This window comes from Belonocnema kinseyi, chromosome 2 (assembly GCF_010883055.1).
Source record: "Belonocnema kinseyi isolate 2016_QV_RU_SX_M_011 chromosome 2, B_treatae_v1, whole genome shotgun sequence".
Taxonomy (NCBI): domain Eukaryota; kingdom Metazoa; phylum Arthropoda; class Insecta; order Hymenoptera; family Cynipidae; genus Belonocnema; species Belonocnema kinseyi.
In genome coordinates, this window is record NC_046658.1 from 9,824,742 (window position 1) to 9,847,178 (window position 22,437).

At 35.1% G+C, this 22,437-nt stretch overlaps 1 protein-coding gene and 1 long non-coding RNA gene across 3 annotated transcripts in view; one reads left to right on the top strand and one right to left on the bottom strand.

Annotated features, from left to right (window-relative positions):
- The first annotated feature begins 452 nt into the window (after positions 1-452).
- Positions 453-22,437, top strand: part of LOC117167459 — a 47,994-nt gene continuing 26,009 nt past the window's right edge. Inside the window, exon 1 of the long non-coding RNA XR_004466398.1 lies at positions 453-615. This is a non-coding gene — a long non-coding RNA (uncharacterized LOC117167459). The remainder of the gene's footprint in view (positions 616-22,437) is intronic.
- Positions 10,324-22,437, bottom strand: part of LOC117167457 (SAGA-associated factor 29) — a 92,017-nt gene continuing 79,903 nt past the window's right edge. For both annotated transcript variants that reach the window (XM_033352413.1, XM_033352412.1), the window contains one exon: positions 10,324-10,570. In XM_033352413.1, the coding sequence (XP_033208304.1) occupies positions 10,377-10,570 (194 nt within the window). In that variant the 3' untranslated portion in view covers positions 10,324-10,376. The remainder of the gene's footprint in view (positions 10,571-22,437) is intronic.

Genomic DNA, 22,437 nt, shown 5'->3' on the forward strand with positions numbered 1-22,437 from the left:
AACTTGCCTGTCGCGCTAACTACCGGTATGTGGTGCAACTAATCTCATGCCGTATCTAGGACCTAATATCTTTGGTTTTATTCAACTTTATTAAATTCATTACTTTTTAAATTATTGTCAGCTCTTCTTTATCGATGACTTAAAGTCTGCAAGTCACGCCGCCAACCGTATATTTTCGTACAACTCAGTGACCGCACACTACTTTTAAACTGCGCACACGACCCTCTTCCGAGCAACACCATCCGCTGTGCACAAACTATAGAGTTTTAGTTGAAATCACATTTAGTTGAATCGAGATTTAGTTCGATTGTATAGCAACTCTTGAAAGCGCTCTCCAGAGTCTTCGGATCTGTGGCGTTGACTGCACCCGAGAGATCGTCTGGTAGACCCCTTATAAACGCTCTACACGCCGCTGCGCGAATTAGTATAATTGTGGTTGTAGCAATTTTATGCTCATGTTTCGCTTCGAGGGCTACTTCGACGCCACTCAGATAAGAGTGCAAACGATCAAACATATCGTTAACTATTTCGTCGCGATTCATCCTTGTACGATAAATATCAACCACATAGAACTCGATGGGCTTGGCAGAAGCGATCCGGTCTCTTAATAAATCTGTAAGTTCAGTTATATATTCAAATTGCCTGTTCCGGGTACATTCGCGAGCGATTCTTGTTAACCGACCTAAAACAGCTGTGATTGAGGCTGATTCGCACGCTGGCGTAACATACGTGACTGACCGTTTTTTTAATTGCCAGTGTATCTGCGATTGATTGAGTCATTCGCATCGCAGCATTATCTGGATTAGGAACTGCGCACTAAGGGTGTGCAAAAAGCTCGGAACTTCGAGTCCAGTCGAAACGATTTTTATCGAGTCGAGTCGAGCTCGGGTATGCTCGAAATATCGAGTTCTCCAAATTTTCAAGCTAGTCGAACGTTTCGAGAACTCGAACAGCTTCGAGTACTCGAAAATTTCAAGTTATCGAAGACATTTGAGCCTCAAAATTCTCGAGTTCTCAAAGAAATTCGAGTACTCAAATGTTTTCAGTTCTCGAAGACATTTAAGTATTCGAAAGTTTTGAGTTGCTGGAACGTTTAGAGCAGCTCGAAAATTTCGGGGTCTCAAAGCTCTTGAAATTAATAACAATTTCTTCAAACTCGGTACTAGGGGGGCTTTTGTATTGCTAACAGTGATTTAAAAATCAAAAGTAAGAATTCAAGACTTTTCATCCAAAGCGGCGACTACATTTTCGGGAATTTCAATAAATTGACGAATGAGAAATTTAATAAAAAAATTCAAACTTTTTGATCTGAAACGGCGACCAAATTTTGAAAAAAAATGTATTATATTCAGGGATCGGGAACTTTTAGCTTCCTTCCATTATTAAGGGATTCTTGAGGGATTCGCGTTTGAACTGAACCGTCAAATTTAATAAAGGGTTCGGTCCAAATCGAACTCTTTGAAAAAAAATCAAAGGTTCATTAGTGTCAGTAAATTTATCATTCAAATTTCATATTTATTCATTTAACATTGAATACCGAAATCTTTTAGCCTTTAATATATATGGAGATTGACGTTTACACATATTGCTTAAAAATGATAAAAATTCCGGAATTTCTATAATTCTAAGCAGTACGTGTAAACGTAAATCTCAAAATGTGTTAAAGGTTGCAAGTTTACAGTATTTAATGTTAAATAAATGAATATAAAGTTTAAACAATAAATTTATTGACAGTTGGCTTTTCATTGCGAATCGCGAAGCCAAGATTTAACTATCTGATACAAAAAAATATTTGCTCGCTGCGCGGCACATCCTTATTACGCGCTGCGCGCGGGGCGCTTCTGTCTAAGTGTGAGCGCGCCTAAGGCGCGCGAGTACACTAGCGCTTTGCGCTCGTTTTCGTACGTTTATTGCCTACAATTCTAATATAATTTTTTAAATATCATAAATATTTTAACTTAAATCGACAACTGTGATTTAGGGTTTTCAGGAATTACATTCATAAATTGGAACGGAATTTCTTTTCTATTTGCTTTAAACAAGGTTCTCAAAACACCTACGGCTTTGACGATTACATTCTCGTCGCGACACTCGCGCATCTGGCTCGATAAATAGGTAATAGAAATTTCCTAATCTATCACAAAAATATTTTTCCCCTTTTTTCTGAAAATTTAAAAAATTTAAAAAATTATATAACGTTTCTAATTCTTATCGAGATGGATATTTTGTTTGGATAATTCGCAAGTTTTATACCCATCTACAGGGTAGACACGCTGGGGCTTACATTTATGGAGAACTTGAGTGCTACCCGAATTGCACAAAAGCAGAGGAGAATCTATTCTACAGGGGCACTTTCAAATTTCCCGGTTTTAAAGTTGCATTTGGATCGGTCATTCGGTGAAGTCCGTGCATCTTGGGATCAAGTTTATCATAGTTTTCACGGTTGCGTTCGAAACTTCAAATGGATACAAGCGTAAAAAAATATAGGTTATGTTATGTAGTAATAACATTATGGAATGGCTGCTGAGTGAAAAAATACTATAAAACACTAATAATGCACTGCGCTTCCAGTGGGCGAAAAGTTAATTATATTTAACGCTTATTTGCGGCATAAAAAAGGTATGTTATGCAGAGACAGAATATTTTTTTAATAAAGTGATTAAAATATTACATGCGAAAACTTTAATTTGACATTACGTACATTTTCTTACAGAGATTAGGGCAAAAAGGTGAATCTGAACATAAACTCGAAATATTGACAGACCGGCCCGGCATGTATATTATACTTTCGATTGATTATTCTTCAACAGAGAGGTACTGTGTGTTTTTGTATGTTTATTACTGACAGTGTCGGCGGCAATAATTTAAACATAAATTACTTGTTAATAACTTAACAACCCTAGTGGACCGAGTGAAGGGAAAGGATACTTTATGAAGAGTATCCTCATAGTATCCACATAGAATCCATTCTGTATCATGCAGCAAAAATTTAAAAAAACAGCAAGTAGCAATCGACAGGCGTTATAGGTCTAATATATATTTTTTAACTTTTTACCATTGCAAAGAAAACTATTGCGATTACTCCGTGACCTTCTAATGAAAATTTTAACATAGAATCCGAATTTCACCAATTTAAAAGTTGATCTTCCCTGGCGGACTGAAGGAACCGAATGGAGCCTCTACAAAGTACCCGTAAAGAACCCATTTCAACAGTTTAAAAGTTGTTCATGCTGTTTTTTGAGTTTTTTTCAAAAAGGAACCGAATGGGGTCTTTGCGGGTACTTTGTAGAGGCTCCATTCGGTTCCTTCGGTCTGCCAGTGTTGCTTTTTTGTGACTTTTTGTTGCATGATACGCAAGGGATACTATGTGGATAATATGAGGATACTCTGTACCCAAGTAACAAGAAACGATTGGCTTCTTTTCAATCGTATTTCAAGTCGTATGAAATGTGTATCTCAAAGAGGAATGGCAGATTGCTGACGATAGGTTAAAGGTACCAGTGAATCGGAGAAGTTATTATTTTACGATTTACTAAGCAATATTTCGTTATCAATTAAAAAATTACGGTTAATCGTAATAACACTATTGGGATCCGTTGCGCTTCAATACGCCATATATTTTTCCAATGTAGCCAATATGTGAACTCGCGAAACCTTGAGGTAGGATTTTGCAAAGGTACTGGGATTTTGAAGATGTATTATAATTTGAGCTTAACAGCCATTTTTTAATTATTTCGCATATTTTAAACTACTAAGTGGATGAAAAAAATCAATATTTATTGGAAGCTAAGTGTTACATATATGTAGTTTTCATCGTATACAACGAAAAAACGCGATTTATGTTAAAACTGTTTTTGTCAAAAAAATCATTATTTTAGTATCTTCAAATATTAAATATGTTTAAATAAATTATAAGCTTCAATTAACTCAGCTTGACATAAAGGTGAACTTAAAATAAATTTTGATTAGTTTATACAGTACAAGGCCGATAACTTTTCAACTTCGGGACTGTAAGGGCGGAAAATTCGAGGAATTGCGGACTTATCGGATGCTCCCTTTAGTAGCACGATATTAGGTGCGCGCATACGTAAATCATGGGCGCAAATCATTAGCAAAATAGCACACGTAGTGGGAGGACCATAATTAGTGTGCGTGCCGTACGTGTGATGACGTTTCAAGGGGAGTGTACACTTATCGGACTTCTACTGTACATGGCATATTTACTATCTAAAAAATTATAACCTAAAAGTTAGGTTAGAATTCATATTACATTTCTGATCGTCTATAATGAATATTTTTTGCATATTTTGAACCTATTATTTTGCTATATGCATTAACTAAGTTCATTTTAGCTTATGGGGTGTTGAAACTTATATATAGTAAAATAATTATTTTCTTGACAAGAACAGTTTTAACAGGAAATATGTTTTTTCACTGAATACGATAATCCATTTAATTGAGAACTTGAAACGATTCATGCGTTTCTTCTGTAAATCGTAAATATCAAATTAAACTTAATTTCGTTTTTTGAGGTTATGTTCTCTTATTCAGAATGTCATAAAACTATAGAACGAGTACATCTTCGAATGTGGCTTGGCAGATTTAATTAAGTCTAAATAGCTGGCCAATTCAAAGAGTCCCAAAACAACTAAAATGCAACTTTATCAATCTGAAATTTTAAGATACACATTTGAAAGCGCTCCAGTTCAATCGTTTCTTTTATCTTTTGTAGAGTAACCTTTCCGTTCACTCGTTCCGCTAGGGAATAATTACTCATTAATAATTTTAATAGGTAACACATTATTTCTGAATGAAATAATTGATTTCCATTGCTTTTTTTCACTGATAGATCCTAGACGAAATACACATTAGGAAATGCAGATGGAATTGGTACATTTCAATCAACATTATTGAAAAATCGTTATCTCTGGACTGGGGATTTATGAGCCTAAAATTAATTCTGAGTTATTTCGATGGTATAGGTGTATCAAAAAGATATCTCTAAGCAATATAATTTGTCCGAATTTTAATTAATAAAGTTTTTAGGTAGTTTTTTTTATTTTAGTACATATTTTCTCTAGACGTCATCTCAAAATTTGGTTTGATTAACTACTGAAATAAATCAGAGACTCGCTGAGGATAGGAGTCAAAGTCATTTTGATGGAATAGGTATATGAAAAAGATATCTCGAAGGAATTTAGCTTGCCCGAATTTTAATTAATAAAGATTTTAGGGAGGCCTTTTACTTAAGAAAATTTTTTTTCTCGATGTCATTTCAAAATTTGATTTGATTAAATAAATGACTAACATAAATTAGAGACTCGTTGATGATAGGAGTGGATCAGGAATAAACCTAGAAGCGAAATTTTAAGCCAGAATTTGTTTTCCAATTTTTTTAGAAACGTTACTATTTTTTAAATTGCTATCACTGGGTCTGATTTTTAAATTGGCATTTTATGATCCTCTGAAATTAATTCTAAGTCACTTTGATGGTACAGGTGTATCAAAAAGATATCTCGAAGCAATTTAGCTTGCTCAAATTTTAATTAATAATGAGTTTAGGGAGTCAGTTTATTTTAGAAAATATTTTCTAAAATAAACAGACTCCCTGAAACCTTTATTAATTAAAATTCGGGCAAGCTAAATTGCTTTGAGATATTTTTTTCAAACACCTATCCCATAAAAATCACTTGAAATTAGTTTTAGGGACTGACCAAATTCCAATTTGGAAATCAGATCCAGAGATAGCAATTTCTAAAAAAAAAAAATGGAATAAAAATTCCGGCCTAAAATTTAACTTCTAAATTTATTTCTGAAATACTCCTATCCTCAGCGAATCTCTAATTTATTTCAGTAGTTGATCAAACCAAATTTTGAGCTGACGACTAGAGAAAAAATTTTCTAGAATAAAAAGACTCCCTAAAATCTTTATCAATTAAAATTCGGAGAAGTTATATTGCCTTGAGATATTCTTTTGATACACCTATACCATCAAAATAACTCAGAATTAACTTTAGGCTGATAAATTCCCCGTCTGGAAATAAGGTCCAGTGATAACGATTTTTCAATAATGTTGATTGAAATGCCCTAGCTCAAATGCACCAATTCCATCTGCATTTCCTGATGTGTATTTCATCTAGGATCTATCTGTGAAAAAAACAATGGAAATCAATTACTCCATTCAGAAATAATGTGTTACTTATTAAAATTATTATTAAGTAATTATTCCCTAGCGGAACGAGTGAACGGAAAGGATACTGTACAGAGTATCCTCATATTATCCACATAGTATCCCTTCCGTATCACGCGACAAAAACTAAAAAAAATAGAAAGATCAACTTTTAAATTAGTGAAATTCGGATTTTATGTTAAAATTCCCATTGTAAGCTCATGGAGTATTCGCAATAGCTTTATTTGCAACGGTAAAAAGATAAAAAATATATATGAGACCTATACAGCCTGTCGACTGCTACGTACAGATGATGTGTTTGAAGTGCAGCAGTCAACAGGCGTTATACGTCTCATGTTTTTTGAAACTTTTTTCCGTAATAAAAAAATATATATATTACGATTACTTCGTTACCTTCTAATGGGAATTTTAACATAGAATCCGAATTTCACCAATTTAAAAGTTGATCTTGCTGGTTTTTTTTTAGTTTTTGTTGCATGATACGGAAGGGATACTATAAAGATACTCTTCAGAGTATCCTTTTCGTTCCCTCGGTCCACTAGGGTTGTTAAGTTATTAATAACTAATTATTGTTTAAATTCTTGCTGTCGACACTATCAGTAATAAACATACAAAACTACACAGTATTTCTGTTTGAAAGAAGAATCAATTGAGAGTATAATAAGCATACCGAGCCGGTCTGTCATTATTTCGATGTTATATTCAGATTCACCCATTTGCCCTAATCGCTGTAGGTAACTATACCATTTTATGTCGCAAATAAGCGTGAACCATAATCCACTCTTCGTCTACTGGAAGCGCAGAATATTATTACTATTTTATTGTATTTTTCACTCAGCAGCCAAATGCAACTTTAAAACTGGAAAATTTAAAAGTGCCCCTGTAAGATGGCTTCTCCCTCGCTTTTGTGCAATTCGGGTAGCACTCAAGTTCTCCATGCATGTAAGCACCAGCTTGTCCACCCTGTAGATAAGTATAAAAAATGCGAATTATCGAAACAAAATATCAATTCCGATGAAATGTAGAAACGTTATATAGTTTAAAAATTTTTTTTTAAATTAAAAAAAAAAATTTCTCATAGATTAGGAAATTTCATTTAAAGTTATTCCCTAGATATCAAATACATTCAAAAACTATCTCAGTTAAATTTCTGATTAGGCGAAAATTAAGAAAGAGCTCTTTCAAAATTTGAAATAACATTTTTCTAAAGATTTTTAGAAATTTTTATCAAAGTATTCTGTACGCGACAAAATTACTTGCAAATTATCGTTGCGACATTTCTAATTTCAATAGAAATTAAAAAAGTTATGTGTTTTTCAACATTTTGAAAATTTTCAAAAAATGGAGAATTTTTGTTTCCATAGATTAAGAAATGTAAATTTAAATTTCTTCTAAATAGGAAATATATTTCGAAACTATTCTCATGAAATTTTTCAGTTAGTCCCAAATTCAAGAAGTTAGATTATTTTCAAAAATATGCAATTTTTTTTATTAAGAGATCGTTAAGCGTTATTTTTAGTAGATGCTAACAAGATTTATAAATTATCTTTATAAAATTTTTCAATTAGACAGGAATTGAAAACGTTCTAGATTAAGTAATCAAAGTAGAGTTGCCTTAGAATTTACCCAGTGGGCACAAAATTTGGCGACGTCTTTACGACATCGTTACGGCATCTTTACGGCAACTTTACGACATCCTATGTCCATGTCGTTTCGGTGTCTGCGATATCGAAAAGACATCGTCATATCATACGACAAGGACATAGGATGTCGTAGAATTCTCGTAACGACGTCGCTAAACGTTGTGCCCACTGGGGAAGTTTGAACAACCGGAATTAAAGCCTACGGTTTAATGTCTCTATCTAGTTTACATGGAATGGCGCGCTAGATATTTTAGTGTTCTTAATGGACAACAGCTTTTGAAAAAGAAGAAAAAAGCAATTCCGCCGCTGCCACCAGCTATTTATTACTAACGAGCATAAGCGAACAAATATTCTTAATTGGATTATTCTCATCCGCAATAATGTAGCAAAATTATTTTGCTCCTTGTTGAACGAGGTGGACATTTTGTGTGAAAAGGTATGTAACTAAATTTGTCAAGATTTTTATCATGAAAACCAGTGTAATTTATTTTAATAACATTAATTTAAATTAGATGAATGTAGTGTGTATGTGTGTGTTTTTCGTACTCACCCTACCTCAACGACCTTTCCGTCTACGATGAACCAGGGAAAGAGAACACGAAGCCACGTTTTAAGAAAAATAAAAGTAAAATAAACGTGAAAATTATTTTGGTAATAAATGGTCTGACCAACTGGGCCTATGGAATGGCTCAAGTCGATTTTAATTGTTGATTTATTTCTTATTTCTTTAAATTATACTTCTACGTTATTCGAAATTGCAAAATGCTTCATAATTAAAAATAAGTCTCGCGACAAAAAAACAGTATACCAAACAACTGGGCCTATTAAATACCTCAAAGTCGATTTCTGTGATTTTTGCTTTCCGTGTATCAGTTTTAACATTTTTTAAGTTTACGTCCGACCCAGTACTCGGACAGAACAATTGAAAAAGAAGACACCGAGTAGCGAGCCAGTGTAGACTAAACCGACGGACCGTCTAAGTTGTCTGCGACAATTAGATGTTCGGTGAACTTCCTCGGTTGCGATTCCGGCTCGTTAATTAGGAAGGGGAAATCAGTTTGACCGTGTCGCAGTTTGACCGGGCTCAGAGTGTATCTTCTTATCTGACTAGTATGGTTACGCCCAAAGGAAGTTAATCTAAATCCCGTTTCTTTACAGTTAATCGTTTTACAAAATGTCAGCTTTTATTACCCCCTGAAATTTCATAGAGAAACTGACCATTAAGAATTAAAACGGTTCTACCTAGCTGATCCCGATAACCTTAGGTTATCAGAAATTTATGTTAATTCAGGAGCTGAGACTTTTGAATCTCGCTTGCTACCTGGCCTAAAAGAAGGTACTTTAGGAACTTTGACCACACAGAATAGCATCTTTGGCTGAATTTATTTACGCTCAGTACGTCAAATTTCGGAGTTCAGTTCCACCTCCGTTCATTTCAGCGTATTTTATGTTACTTTCAAGAATTTGAACTCAGACCCGTCGATTGACTATGGTCACCTACGGCACAGTATGTGCACCTTATCTGGTCAATAGTCATAAAAAAATTGACAAAAGATGAGGTGGTTAGTTTTTTTCTAGCCAAACCTTTGTTTGAAGCTAAAAAGTTAACCCATTAATGGCCAAAACTAGTTTCCGTCGATGAAATTTAGTGACTTTTTGTATGGTGCTTTGTATTTACCTAATTAACACAACTATTTCAAAAAATTTCCAAAATTTTCTTACCTGTTCTCTGCTATGCGGCGCAGTCGAAGTACGATAACACTCACCTAAATATATAAAAATGCATAGGACGGTAATGAAAATTCGAGAGGGAGAACTTAGAAAAGAATCCAGAGTAGATGGAAGAAAAATAGAGAAATCTGTAACGTGAAAGCATTATTAAAGGGAAGGAAGCACATGAACAGAATATGGAAACTAGTGTATATCAATACACTAAAAGTTAAGCTACATTTGGTTGGGCCAAGAACGAGAAATCGAAGCAAAAAGACAATATAGAAAGAAATAAGAACAGGAAAACAGAAGGGGAAAGAAGCAGATGAAACATCAGTAGAAGAAATGACAAGAACGAGAAACTAGGAAAAGGAGATTTAAAAAATCGCAAAAACTACGAGAGCGACCAGAAGAGGCGAAGAAAAGGAAGTTAGAGAGAAGGAAGCCAGAGAAATAGTAAAGAAAAAACAAAAGAAGATAAAAAGACAAATAGGGATACCCATATGGACGAAAGAAATAAAAATATGAAGAAAGCCGTTGCAGAATTGTTGTGGGAGCCACAAAATCTATACCTACTCGGCAAAAAATAAAAGAGCGGGCTCAGATACAAATATCACAGTTTAACAAATCATTATGCAAAACGACTAGGAGATAAACCACACGTTACTTAGTAATTAACGAAATGCAAACATTGTAAAAATACAAACCAATTTGAGGATTGAGATATTTTTTTAAATTTAAATAAATTTAAATATGTTAGAAAAATTAATAAAAATTTTAATTTGACAGTAAAATATTTATTACTTCATTCAATTATAAACATTTCTTATCAACTATGACTGACCCTTATTTTTCTTACTCTCTTTAATCGATATTACGTAACGCTGAGCCACGTTTAATGGCGGGGAATAGCCATCAGCATAATTTGCATCCTCGAAGAGAACCTCATACTCCTCAGTGGCTGTTGTTGGTAGTTGGTTCACAACAGCTTTGTAAAAGCATGTTGTTTGAGGATAAAGAGCCATTACTGAAAAAAAGAAATCAAGTATCCATCATCAGTATAATATACAAATAATTTTCCTTTTAAAATGATACAGATACAGTGGTCCTTGAACAATTCTTGGATCTCTATTCTACTTCCAAGACTAGGGTGGTAATTATTTAAATAATTAATTAGTGTTTATTTTCAAAATTTCTAAAAATTGAGCCAGAGATGTCCACTTATTTTAAATTGATATCCTATGCAATTTTTGATTGAATAAATACTTAATTTTGATAAATTTCTTCAAATGTTTAACAAATTTCTATTGGTTTAAACAATTTTTATTTGGCCAAGCAATTATTTTTCGATAACTTAAAAAACGAAATAAAATAAAAGACATACAATTAATTACGATTTTAAAAGCATTCTTAGAAAAGCAATTATTTAAACAAATTATATTTGTTTAAACAATTGAAAAGTGGCACATTTATTCTTTCTATACACTATACAGTCAGAAACATAATTGTATGTGTTCCATTTTACTCCATTTGTTTAGTTGACGAAAAAAACTGGTTGTGCGAATAAAGATTGTTTGAACAAATAGAAATTCATTAAACATTAAAAGAAATGTATCACTGTTCTCAGTTCATTTTTTGTGGGGTAAGCAATAAAGCGGTAAATTCTTCCTAAGCCGACCCTAAGAATATCTATACCTGTGTGTAGTACGCGTCTAGGGAACGTTAAATGGGCATCTAGGAAACGCCTAGTGTGCATCTAGGGATCGTTTAGGGTGAATCTAGGAAGCATCTAGTGGGCATCTAGAAAACGTCTAGTGGGCATCTAGGAAGCGTTTAGTGCGCATCTAGGCATCGTATACTATGAATCTAGGAACGCATACAAAATAGTGTACCAATAAATATTCTTTTTAACTTTAATACATCTTATTTGGTGAAATTGGTGTCATACTCTGAAACTTTATTGTATTAGTTCATATGGAGATGTATTGAAATACAGAACATATTTTACTTCCAGGAAATCATTTTTGACACACTACAAAAATATATTTTCTTAATCGAAGAATATGTAGTATCGAAACAATAGACTAGGGCCTCACCTAAACGTAATTTTTAGTCAAGGAGAGTCTCTTATACAAGAAATATAAATTCTAAGCGACAGTTTGTGAAAATGCAAAACACTATTTCTCAACGAAGAAAAAACTTATTGTTAAAATTATTGTCATATAACCTTAATTCTTTTAATTATTAAGTTATATAATTCGCACACGCGGTTACTTACACATATAATCGCATGTTTAAGCGCTTTGAAACTACCAAAACTAGTGTGTCTTAAACGCGCACTCTAACCTCTTCGCTATCGATACAATTGAATGTCGGTGACACAATCTAGCCCTAGTATTGCAAGGCAGCGCAGCGTTGTACCAAATCGTATGGTGAGCCTCAAACGTCTTTAAACTAAAAGCTGTTAAACTCAAGGTTTCTCTAAACATCTTGCTGATGATCATTGAGTTGTTCTAAGGCAAACTGAACATTTTTGAGAGACTTTAACAGACTATTTTTTATTTAGAAAGATTTGAGAGTTGAGTTTTACTTATTTAAAAAAAGGTTCGATGCTTTGTTCTTTAAATATTTAAAAGATATATAAAATATTCAAAAGTGATAAACACTAGACAAATTTCAAGTACAAAAATGATATAATAATCTTGATGACAAAAAACAATTTGCTTCTATAGAAAAATCTCCATAAAATGCGCAATTATCAATTTATCCAACTCTTTGACATAATAATCTCTACGTTTTTAGTGCGGAATAACACTTCCTGAACAATAAATTAGAATATGTGAAACAACGAACTAAGTTTCACTTATTTAACAAAGGGCTCAATACTTTTTGTCTTTAAATATTTAAAACGCTTAAAAGCGATCCAAAAGTAACAAATAATAAAGAAAAGTAAAGTGAAAAAATGCTTTAATAACATCAAAGAAAAAAGAAATGTTCTGCTATAGGAAAAATTTTATAAAACGCACATTTTTCAGTTTACCGCAATTCCTTTATCATACTTTTTTTACTCACTTTTAAATATGGAACACACATTCTAAAATAGCAATTTAAAATATGTACAAAAAATAATTGAACTTCACGTATTTCACAAACCGCTTAATACTTTTTTTTATTAGAGATTTAATCTGCTTAAAAACTGTCTAAAGCTAATAAAACATAGAAAACTTTCGAGCTTAAGGACGTTTTAATAACCTCAGTGACAAAAAAATCTTCTGTTTTTTAAAAACATCTGTAAAACGCACAGTTTTCGACTGATCTAAGAGAAAAAAATAGATACCTAGTTTTAATATTACCTATTTCAAAAAGTGCTCGATACTTTATTTTTCTTTCGAATATAAAATATTACGAAATCAGAAGAAAAAAGAATTCTGTACAGAAAAGTGGAGTGCAAGAACTTGCAAATGAAAAGTAATTCTCATGGTGATCGGATGAAAAATATTTGTTTGCTTTTTCCTTGCATTCACAATTATAATAGTTTTTAAATGTTTAATTTTTTTAATTATTCTTTTATAACATGAAAGACATTCTTAATAAATTATTTAAAAATATTTTTGAATTCCTTTTCCTTCAATATTTTGCTTTGAAAAGATACAATGTTTTTTTTTAATTATCAAGAAAATGTAATAATTGTATTTTTATACATTTTGTACACCTTAAAACCTTGTTCTATGCTGCCATATATTTATTTGTTATTATTTACATAATAAAAAATAATTATGTAAGTATTTTTTCTATGATTAATGAATTATTTGACTGAAAAACTTAATTTTAATAATTTCATTCAGTTTGTATAAATAGACATACTTACAATATCCGCATCAAATCTATCCTTAATTATTTAACATATCAACATGATATCAAAGCACTTAAGGGTCCCTTCGTACGGGAATGTTATGCTCAATACAAAATAAGGTTTCATCATTGTCAATACTAAATAAGTTTTAGGCAACACATTTTTTAAATTAAAAAAAAAAATAAAACGTTATTCTAGCCGAATGCAAAAAATTAATTTTTCCTTAATCAAAACCTAATTTCTTTATTCAGCAGGGATTTTTTCATAATTTTCAATTTTATATTCTTACTTGCTCCCTGAAATAGTACCAAAAAATAAAACTTTTTTTTTATTAAAAAAAATTCTCTTAGTTCCTTATCTTAGTATATCCTCATTTATTTTGAAGCACTGATTCTGAAAACTAACTTTTTTCCGTAACATAAATATTCTCGAAAAATTTAACATTTAATGTTCAATATCGCATAAAAAATGAAAAAATCATATTGCTGACTCACAAAACCCTAAAAAAAACATAAGGTCATTTTCCAAAACATTGGATCGTTGGAGATGAATCAAGCTTCCATTTCAGCTCTATGAGAAAACTTTAGCATTTCCGGTTTCTTTGATACAAGCTTAGGTTTTAGAAAAAACGAAAAATGTTTTTTTTTCTCAGTTTTACACCTGTTTTTTTCCTTTAAAAAACGTGAAAAGATAGAACATTTCCCCCTTCAGGTTCTTAATCTACAGAAAAAAACCACTGAAATTTTCCATCAATTAATGAAAAAGAAAATCCTCTTACCCAGTGCTATCAACAGAACCTCATACTTTTGTGTACAGTGATTTGGCGACATTTGATCATTACCCATCAATTAGTTCAAAATTCGCATAAGGCTAATTTTTTTAACAAAATTTCGATATGCTACCTGGCATTTACAGAAAAAATGTTATACTTGGTTTTATAAACATTGTGAGCATTTTAGCGAAAGGTAAAAAATAGCAAACCTCATGCTAATGCTTTCGATAATTAAAACAAGAGTAATTAAATTAATATTTTAAAAATTTATTCCTTGAAATTTATATTCATTGTTATTGTTTTTAATGTTATAAATTTTATCTCAGACTTAAGATGGTTGCTTAATTTGTAGAAGACATTTTTGTGATTTGGATTTTTTTTTATACCAAAAATATGCTATTACTTATTATAATTTTACAAACTGTTATGAATAATCAATTTTGATTTCAGTGCAAATTGTTTTTTATAAAATTTCTGATAATATTTTTTGTAAAGGTTCTTTTCCCGTATTCGTATTGACAGATAACAGTCTCTATGGCAAACATAACAAATAAAAATTGGAAGGAGAGCTCCTTTGATGTTGAAAATAAAACGAGCATCAGGTCGAGCGTTAGTATACAATAGAGAGTAATAAATCTGTTGATCGTTAGTGCGAAGCCTGGCTGCAGGTAAAACACACACACACACATAATTAAAAATTTGTCATAAGGACAACCGCAGGATTTCGCCGGGAGCGGGAGCTAATCTGAAAAATTGCACCTGCTCCCAGCGAAATCGCGGTAAAATTTCAGCCACAACCACGTCTCACGACCGTGAGATAGGTGGTTACAGTCTGTCACGGAATCAATACGAGGATCCAGAAAAAGCCTCGTGCACCCTAATTCAGTTCGGTTTTGATTCCTCTAGAATCAAACCGAAGGGCCTATGACAAAGCCACCGAACGCGTCCTCGGGTTGCGGATAGATGGTCCCTGTACCAAGGGTTTCTGCTGAACATGGTTACAAAAATAAATAGACAGTCGCGGACAATTGTCCAGGGGTGGTCCCGAAGGAATTAACCCCCAAGCGGAGGTGTGAAAACCGTGCTGAAAGCTGAATGGCATCTGGGTGAGGTGTCTAGAATGGTGACTCTGGGATACCGGGCGACCTCTCAGATTACGCAACCTTACCCTTGCATGCGGGGCTCTACAAGGATGGACGAACCACTTTCCCTAGCTTCTCATGGGAAAAACAATGAAAACACCAAACATAGTTGTAGTGAGTGCGGTTCAAAACAACAGTACGCGCAGGGCTCCCGACGATGGGTCGGCCAGTAATGCCGACCAATCTAGAGCTGGGGAGCCAATGAAAATGGATTTAATGCGATGGATCGGCGGGATCTCGCGACCTTTGGTCACATGGCACGGCTGCATGCTCTGTGGTGCTAGAAACACCCGGAGATATCGCACTTTTCGCAGCAACGACTGCGAAACCATGCTGAACTACTCCGAAAAAGGGGCTATGTGGCGGCACCAAGACCAAACGCGGGCAGGCATTGGCACGCTTTGACCGATGCGAACCGTAAAACAAAACCAACGGTTGATCATAAGACCAAAAGACGAATGCATCAACTTGCCATAAAGATAGGCTGGGCAAGACAGTACGCGTCCCGCATTCAGTGTGTGATTGACTACATCACATCTGGCAGGAATTTGACCGCCAAGGTTCGAAAGTTCGCGCGCGAACTCCGGACCCGTTATCACACACTTAATAAGTCAAAGCTGCTGACCATCCGGCAGCATATTGTTGAGAGAATACGAATACTATCTGACGCTAAAAGAAGTCTAGAGCGGAGGGAGAGGTGGGTCAGAGAAAATCAACAGTTTCTCTTCGACCCATCTCGACTCTTCCAAGACCCTTTAGTTACTGTCGAACACCCACCCAAACCAGAGGAGGTCGAAGTATTTTGGTGAGAAGTCTACGAAGTGCAGCAAAGACTGGACGAAGACTCAGAAAATATAAATAGCTTCAAGGAGCTATGTAATGCCCTCATAACACCTAATAAAGAATGCCCACCCATCACTGCCGAGAAGGTGAAAAAAGTATTAAAAGGGATTGACAAGCAATTTTTGATAAGTTTAAAGATTAACAAAATAAAATTGTCAAGCAAATTTTAATTTTATAAGGTAACGATTCATGTAAATACACAAGGAATGAAATATTTATTTATTGGATCCCAAATTACGAAAGATCAATCGAATCGTAGAATAAGAGTTCATGATAATTTCGATCGATGTCAAAAAAAAAAAGATTTCAACACTGTGGCTGGCTGGGCCCGGTTGATCACCGACTTCAGCCTTTTGGGGCAAAATACACTTTTTTCGTGGTGATCACGTGGTCCATCATGTTGACTGGAATGGAATCCCAGATCCTCTTGATCGAGGACCGAGACGTAGGTGGATAAAAAAATCCCTGATCCTTTTTGCAAAGGACCGAGAAAGTAATAAAGAAAGATAGGATCCTAGATCCTCTCTACAGAGGACCGAGAACTATGACGACAGAATTCCCAGATCCTCTTAGCAGAGGACCGAGACGTAGGCTAAAAGTCCACGATCCTGTATAAAGAGGACCGAGAATAACAAATTAATCAAAAAGAAAAGGATCCTAGATCCTCTCTACAGAGGAGCGAGAACTATGACGACAGAATTCCCAGATCCTCTTAGCAGAGGACCGAGACGTAGGCTAAAAGTCCCCGATCCTCTATACAGAGGACCGAGGATAACAAATTAATAAAAAAAGAAAAGGATCCCAGATACTCTCTACAGAGGACCGAGAACTATGACGGCAGAAATCCCAGATCCTCTTCGCAGAGGACCGAGACGTAGGATGAAATTGCCCGATCCTCTATACAGAGGACCGAGAATAACAAATTAATAAAAAAAACGATCCTAGATCCTCTCTACAGAGGACCGAGAAATGAAAAGGAGGATCCCAGATCCTCTCTGCAGAGGACCGAGAATTGAGACTGAGAGGAGCGTAATAGAAGATATAAGTTAGAAGCAAAAATAAGTAGTAAAAAAGAGCAAGAAGAAGTATGAAAAGAAAAGGCTAACAAATAAAAGGGGAAAATTTCCAAATCTTCTAGACAGAGGACCGAGAGGATGAAGAACAGCGAGCTTGCAAAAGCTTGAAGAGCACTTACTGTTGTAGGGTAAAGGAGGTTATCCCTAATTCGAGGTAAGGATTAGGCGAAATTATTAAGTCGAGATTTCAGGTTAAGTCGGGGTTTATTAACCGGGCTCGATGCACAACAGGAAATTCGGTAAGAGCTCGCGAGTCGGAAGACCATCTTTACCGGATGGTGACTGGTTTGGTACTGACTAGGAGCTCACCGAGAGTGAAGGGGTCAACCGTCTGCAAGCAAAGCTGCGGCGTGATTTGCACCCAGTCGATTGATCGATGTATCGACGTATCGATTCATCGAAGATCGCGGCTGGCGCGCGAAAATTCAAACTAACTAAACTTATTGGATTGTAAATTAGGTACTAAGCCGTAGTTAATATAACGGGCTGTTACAGTCTGCATTTTTTTTGGTTAGTTGGAAGCTGTTGTTTTGAGAAGCGTAATAGAGTATTGTTTCAGAGAATTTAATTGTGTAACAGGATGAAGAGCAATTCCGCACCGGGACCAGATTGTATCAAAACCTTCTGGTGGAAGAAGTTTTCTTCAACCTATTAGCATTTGGCCCGTATTTTCACTTCATATTTAAAGTCGGAAGAGCCGATTCCGGAGTGGTTGGTGGAAGGGCGCACAATACTCCTGTCGAAAATAGGCAACTTAGCTGACCCGAAGAACTACAGGCCAATCACTTGCCTGAACACACTTTATAAGATATTCACAGCTATCCTAAATAATAGGATTGTTCGGACAATTGAATATGTGGGGCAAGAAATGTATGAACAACGAGACTCAAAGAAAGGCGTAGCGGGATGTCGGGAGAACCTGCTCATCGATACATGTGTCTTCAAAGATGCAGCATTCTACCAGCGTGACCTATCGATGGCCTGGATTAATTATCGGAAAGCTTTCGATTCGACCTCCCATAGACTTATCAACTGTCTTTTGAAATCTTAAAGGTTCATCCGCAAATAGTTAGGTGCATAGAGAGATAGATACCGCTTTGGAAAACCAGATTTACTATCTCATCTAGAAAAACTCGTGTGACAACTAACAAGGTCAACTTTCAGAGAGGTGTCTTTCAGGGCGACACCATGAGCCCACTCCTCTTTTGCCTTACATTATTGCCACTATCTCTAGCACTTCGCCATTCCGATGGGTACTTGTGCGGCAAACCTGCAGATCGAAAGTACAAGGTCACTCATGTATTTGACATGGACGATCTTAAGATCTAAGCTAAAAACAAAGAGCCACTACATCTAGCTCTAGGGATTTTCGAACGATATACTAAGGAAATTGGAATGGAATTTGGGTTAGATAAAGGCGCCAAGGTTTATTTGAAGCGAGGCAAACTGAATAGCATCCCTGAAGATCCTGAGCTCGTTGATAGAAGCGCTATGACACCTTTCCGCTGGAGAGACTTATACATACCTGAACGTGCCACAGAGCCGCGTTCAGGATGTGACATCTATAAAGGATACTCTCCGAAGCAGATACAAACGTCTCATCCGCCAGATTTGGTCTTCTGAACTGTCGGCGAGGAACAAAGTATCTGCAACAAACATGCTTGACGTCCCGATAGTACTCTATTCATTTTGGGTAGTTCCATGGACGAAGAACGAGCTCAGATCCCTTAATATCGGGACAAGAAAGGTTATCCCCATGAACAAAAGCATGCATCTTAAGTCTTCCGTTCCGCAACTGTACAGCTCACGTGGTCAAGGTGGTCGCGGAATATTGAGTCTTGAATGTTTTCACAATAGGATTATTCTGGATACAGCACATAGAGTTACAAATGGAAGAGACCCTCTTCTTCAAATGGTCAGGAATCACGAAGAAGTGGACAAAGGAGCGTTTCTGTACAAAGTAGCGGAGGAGGCTGCTGAAACACTGGACTTAACTTCAGTATTAGGGGTGAGTAAAATACATCAAATCTTATCTATGTCGAGTACTCACTCCTGAAAGCCCGGATTAAGAAAGCACAAGAGAAAAACTTTCGTGAACAGCTCCTCGATAAGAGGATGCACGGTATCTTCCACAGAAATGTGAAGGATCAGTCAATGTCTTGTGAGTTAACGTTTGCTTTCCTTAAATCGCCCGGATTGAAGTCTGGTACGGAGGGTTTCATTTTTGCGTGCCAAAACGGTGTCATTTCCACCTTAACATACCGTCGCCACATTTTGAGCCAAGACATTCCTAATGATAGCTGTAGGGCGTGCCATGCACACCCCGAGTATTTAGCTCACATACTATCTAGTTGTCCAACTCACGCGGGAACGACCTACATTCAAAGACACAATGCGGCACTAAGAGTGCTTTATTACCATCTCTGTCACTCTTACAACATTAACCTTAATATCGCTCCTCTAAATGATCCTAGGGAAATCGAGTCAATTGTCGAGAATGGGAAGTGCCGCATTAACTGGAACTTCATATTCTCGACAATTGTTTCTGTTGCTCACTCAAGACCGGACATGGTTCTTCTTGACTTCGAAAAGCGAACCATGTTCGTTCTTGAATTTTCGGCACCAGCTGACAAAAACATCATAGCCAAGGAGAATGAAAAGAAAGAGAGGTATCGAGACCTTATAAGGGAGTTACAACGATTGTACCCGGAATATTCTGTTAAACTAATCGTCCTTATCATCGGCGCTCTTGGAGGTGCTAAGCTTTCACTCGCTAATGGCCTAAAAAGCATCCCTGCGTGTCAACAATATGCTAAAACATTTGCGGGAAAAATGCAGAAGGCGGTAGTCCTTGGGTCGCTCCTTGTTCTTAGGGTGCACGAGGCTTTTGCTGGATCGTCGTATTGATTCCGTTACAGACGGTTGTGAGACGTGGTTGTGGCTGAAATTTTACCGCGATTTCGCTGGGAGCGGGTGCAATTTTTCAGATTAGCTCCCGCTCTCGGCGAAATCCTGCGGCGAACTTGTTTTCCTGAAAACTTGTATGCAAGCCCAATATAAGATAACACCTTTATTAACAAAAAAAAATTAAAATTTTCGATTCCTTGCAAAGTTTCTGTCACATAAATTGTGACAAAAATAAACAACAAAATCTATCCTCTGTTTGGGACGATTATCATCGCGCGATGCGTCAGCGGCTCGGTTCGCTCGCAAGTTCGAGCCCACCTAGCGCGCGCGACTGTTGCTGTTCGCGCTCGATAATGTAATTACCTTGCGCTACGTGCTCGGTCTTTGTATTTTTTCCACATTTGTGAACTGTCGTTTTAAAATTAGAGGTCAAAGCATCGACAAATGTAATTTGGTGATTGCGAATTCTCTTTTGTTAAAGCTCCTTTGGCTTTAGCGAACACATTCTCATCACGTATCTTGTGCTTCGCACTCGATTTCGTCCAAAATGTGAACTTTTCTACATTATGTTCAACACTATTATATCAAATGTATATTATATTTATTTCTGTACCTCGGACGGGTACTGCTTATTCAGATTTTTCAAAATAGTGTAAAAATTTTATTCGTCATCATTACTTTAATATTTGCTCTTTAATTTGCACTAATTTTTATTCACAGCTAACCTGCACAATCTTTCATTCTAATAAATATATATTATTAAAATTCTTAATATTCACTGGTGTTCATTGGTATTGTTATTTTGGTAAAAAAATGTTGTTAAATAAAATTTTTTTGTAGCTTTTTGGATTGTCCAAATAGTTAATTCTTTAATTATGAATATATTTACATAATAAGAGCTTATAGCAAATTTGTAGATCCTTTTTGGTTGGACAATTTTTTTCTTTTAAGGTTTTTTTCATCTCTTATGTCTTTTTCACAATAATTAAATTTTTTAATGTTAATTTTCGCGATTGAAAGAAAATTTACTAGTCCTTTCTCAAAATTGTAAACAAAAAATTTGTAAATCCTTTTTGGGTGAACAACTTTATTCAATTAATTTTTTTTCATGCCCTGCGTTGTTTTTCTAAAAATCGGATTTTTTTATTTTTATGCTATTTTTCACGGTTAAAACAAGAACTACGCAATTTTTAGATTCGATTTTCGATTTTTTAATAAAATTAAAAGAACTTTATGATAATCTTGCAAGGCTTCAAAAAGCCACATTTCTCTTCAACTGACTTTTCATATCGTTCGTTATTTGGCTTAAAATGTTCATTTTTTTATTTTGTGGGTGTTGTAACTCTGTTAATTTTTGTTTAATCAAAGAAAAGTCATAATGAGTAATTGTTTATCTTTTTTAGTACTACGCATTACCATACAGAAAATGTTTGTCTTGAAAAAAAGTAGTCTCAAAAATTTTCAAAATGGGCCAAAATGGCTGGCTAACGAACTTGATCTTTAGTTCAGGACACTAAAAGAGTATACGAAAGGCCTATGCAATATGTCACTAATTTCGAAAGTCATCGTGCTAACAGAATCAAAAATCTACACACAAATAGAGCGGGACACATTCGCGAAATTATATTTTTCGGGTTCAGAAGGTCTCAAAAGGTGGATATTTGACCAAACATTTAAGAGGGTTTATTAGAATTGTAACAAATAATGTAAGATTTTTGCCGCAATTTTGAATATTGTTGTCTGATTTCTTGCGCACGTCATCTAAATATTGGTACCTCGGCAGCCACGAAGCCGGTTTTTGAATACAATGTTTCTATTTTGCTTAATAATAAAATTGGAGAGAACAATAGAGAAAAATCGCACTGACACTCAGTGTAGTCGTATGTGGATTCTCGAGGCACTCTTCATCGACCCTCGTAAAACTCATGAGGCCGACTCCCTGGAGCGCAGTGAATTGCTCGTAAATCATGACCCTTTCATTCTTATGAGATGCAGACCATTTAAAAAACTGAAATCAGGAAGTTATGATTTCATTCAGTTTTAATTAGCAGAATTAGTTTATTAGCATAATTTGAAATTTATGAAAATCGGTTAATATTTGCAGTAATTATGGAAACATTGGACTATATAAAAAAGTGTACCCTTCGCCGAAGACTTGACATCTACTCACTCAATCTGAATAATGAGTATTCATTAAAAAATTTTTTAATTTATCTGCTATATCATCAGATATTGTACCTTACCGACAGTAGATCAACCCTACAAACCATGAAGGCAGAAAATCTACACAATATCGATCAA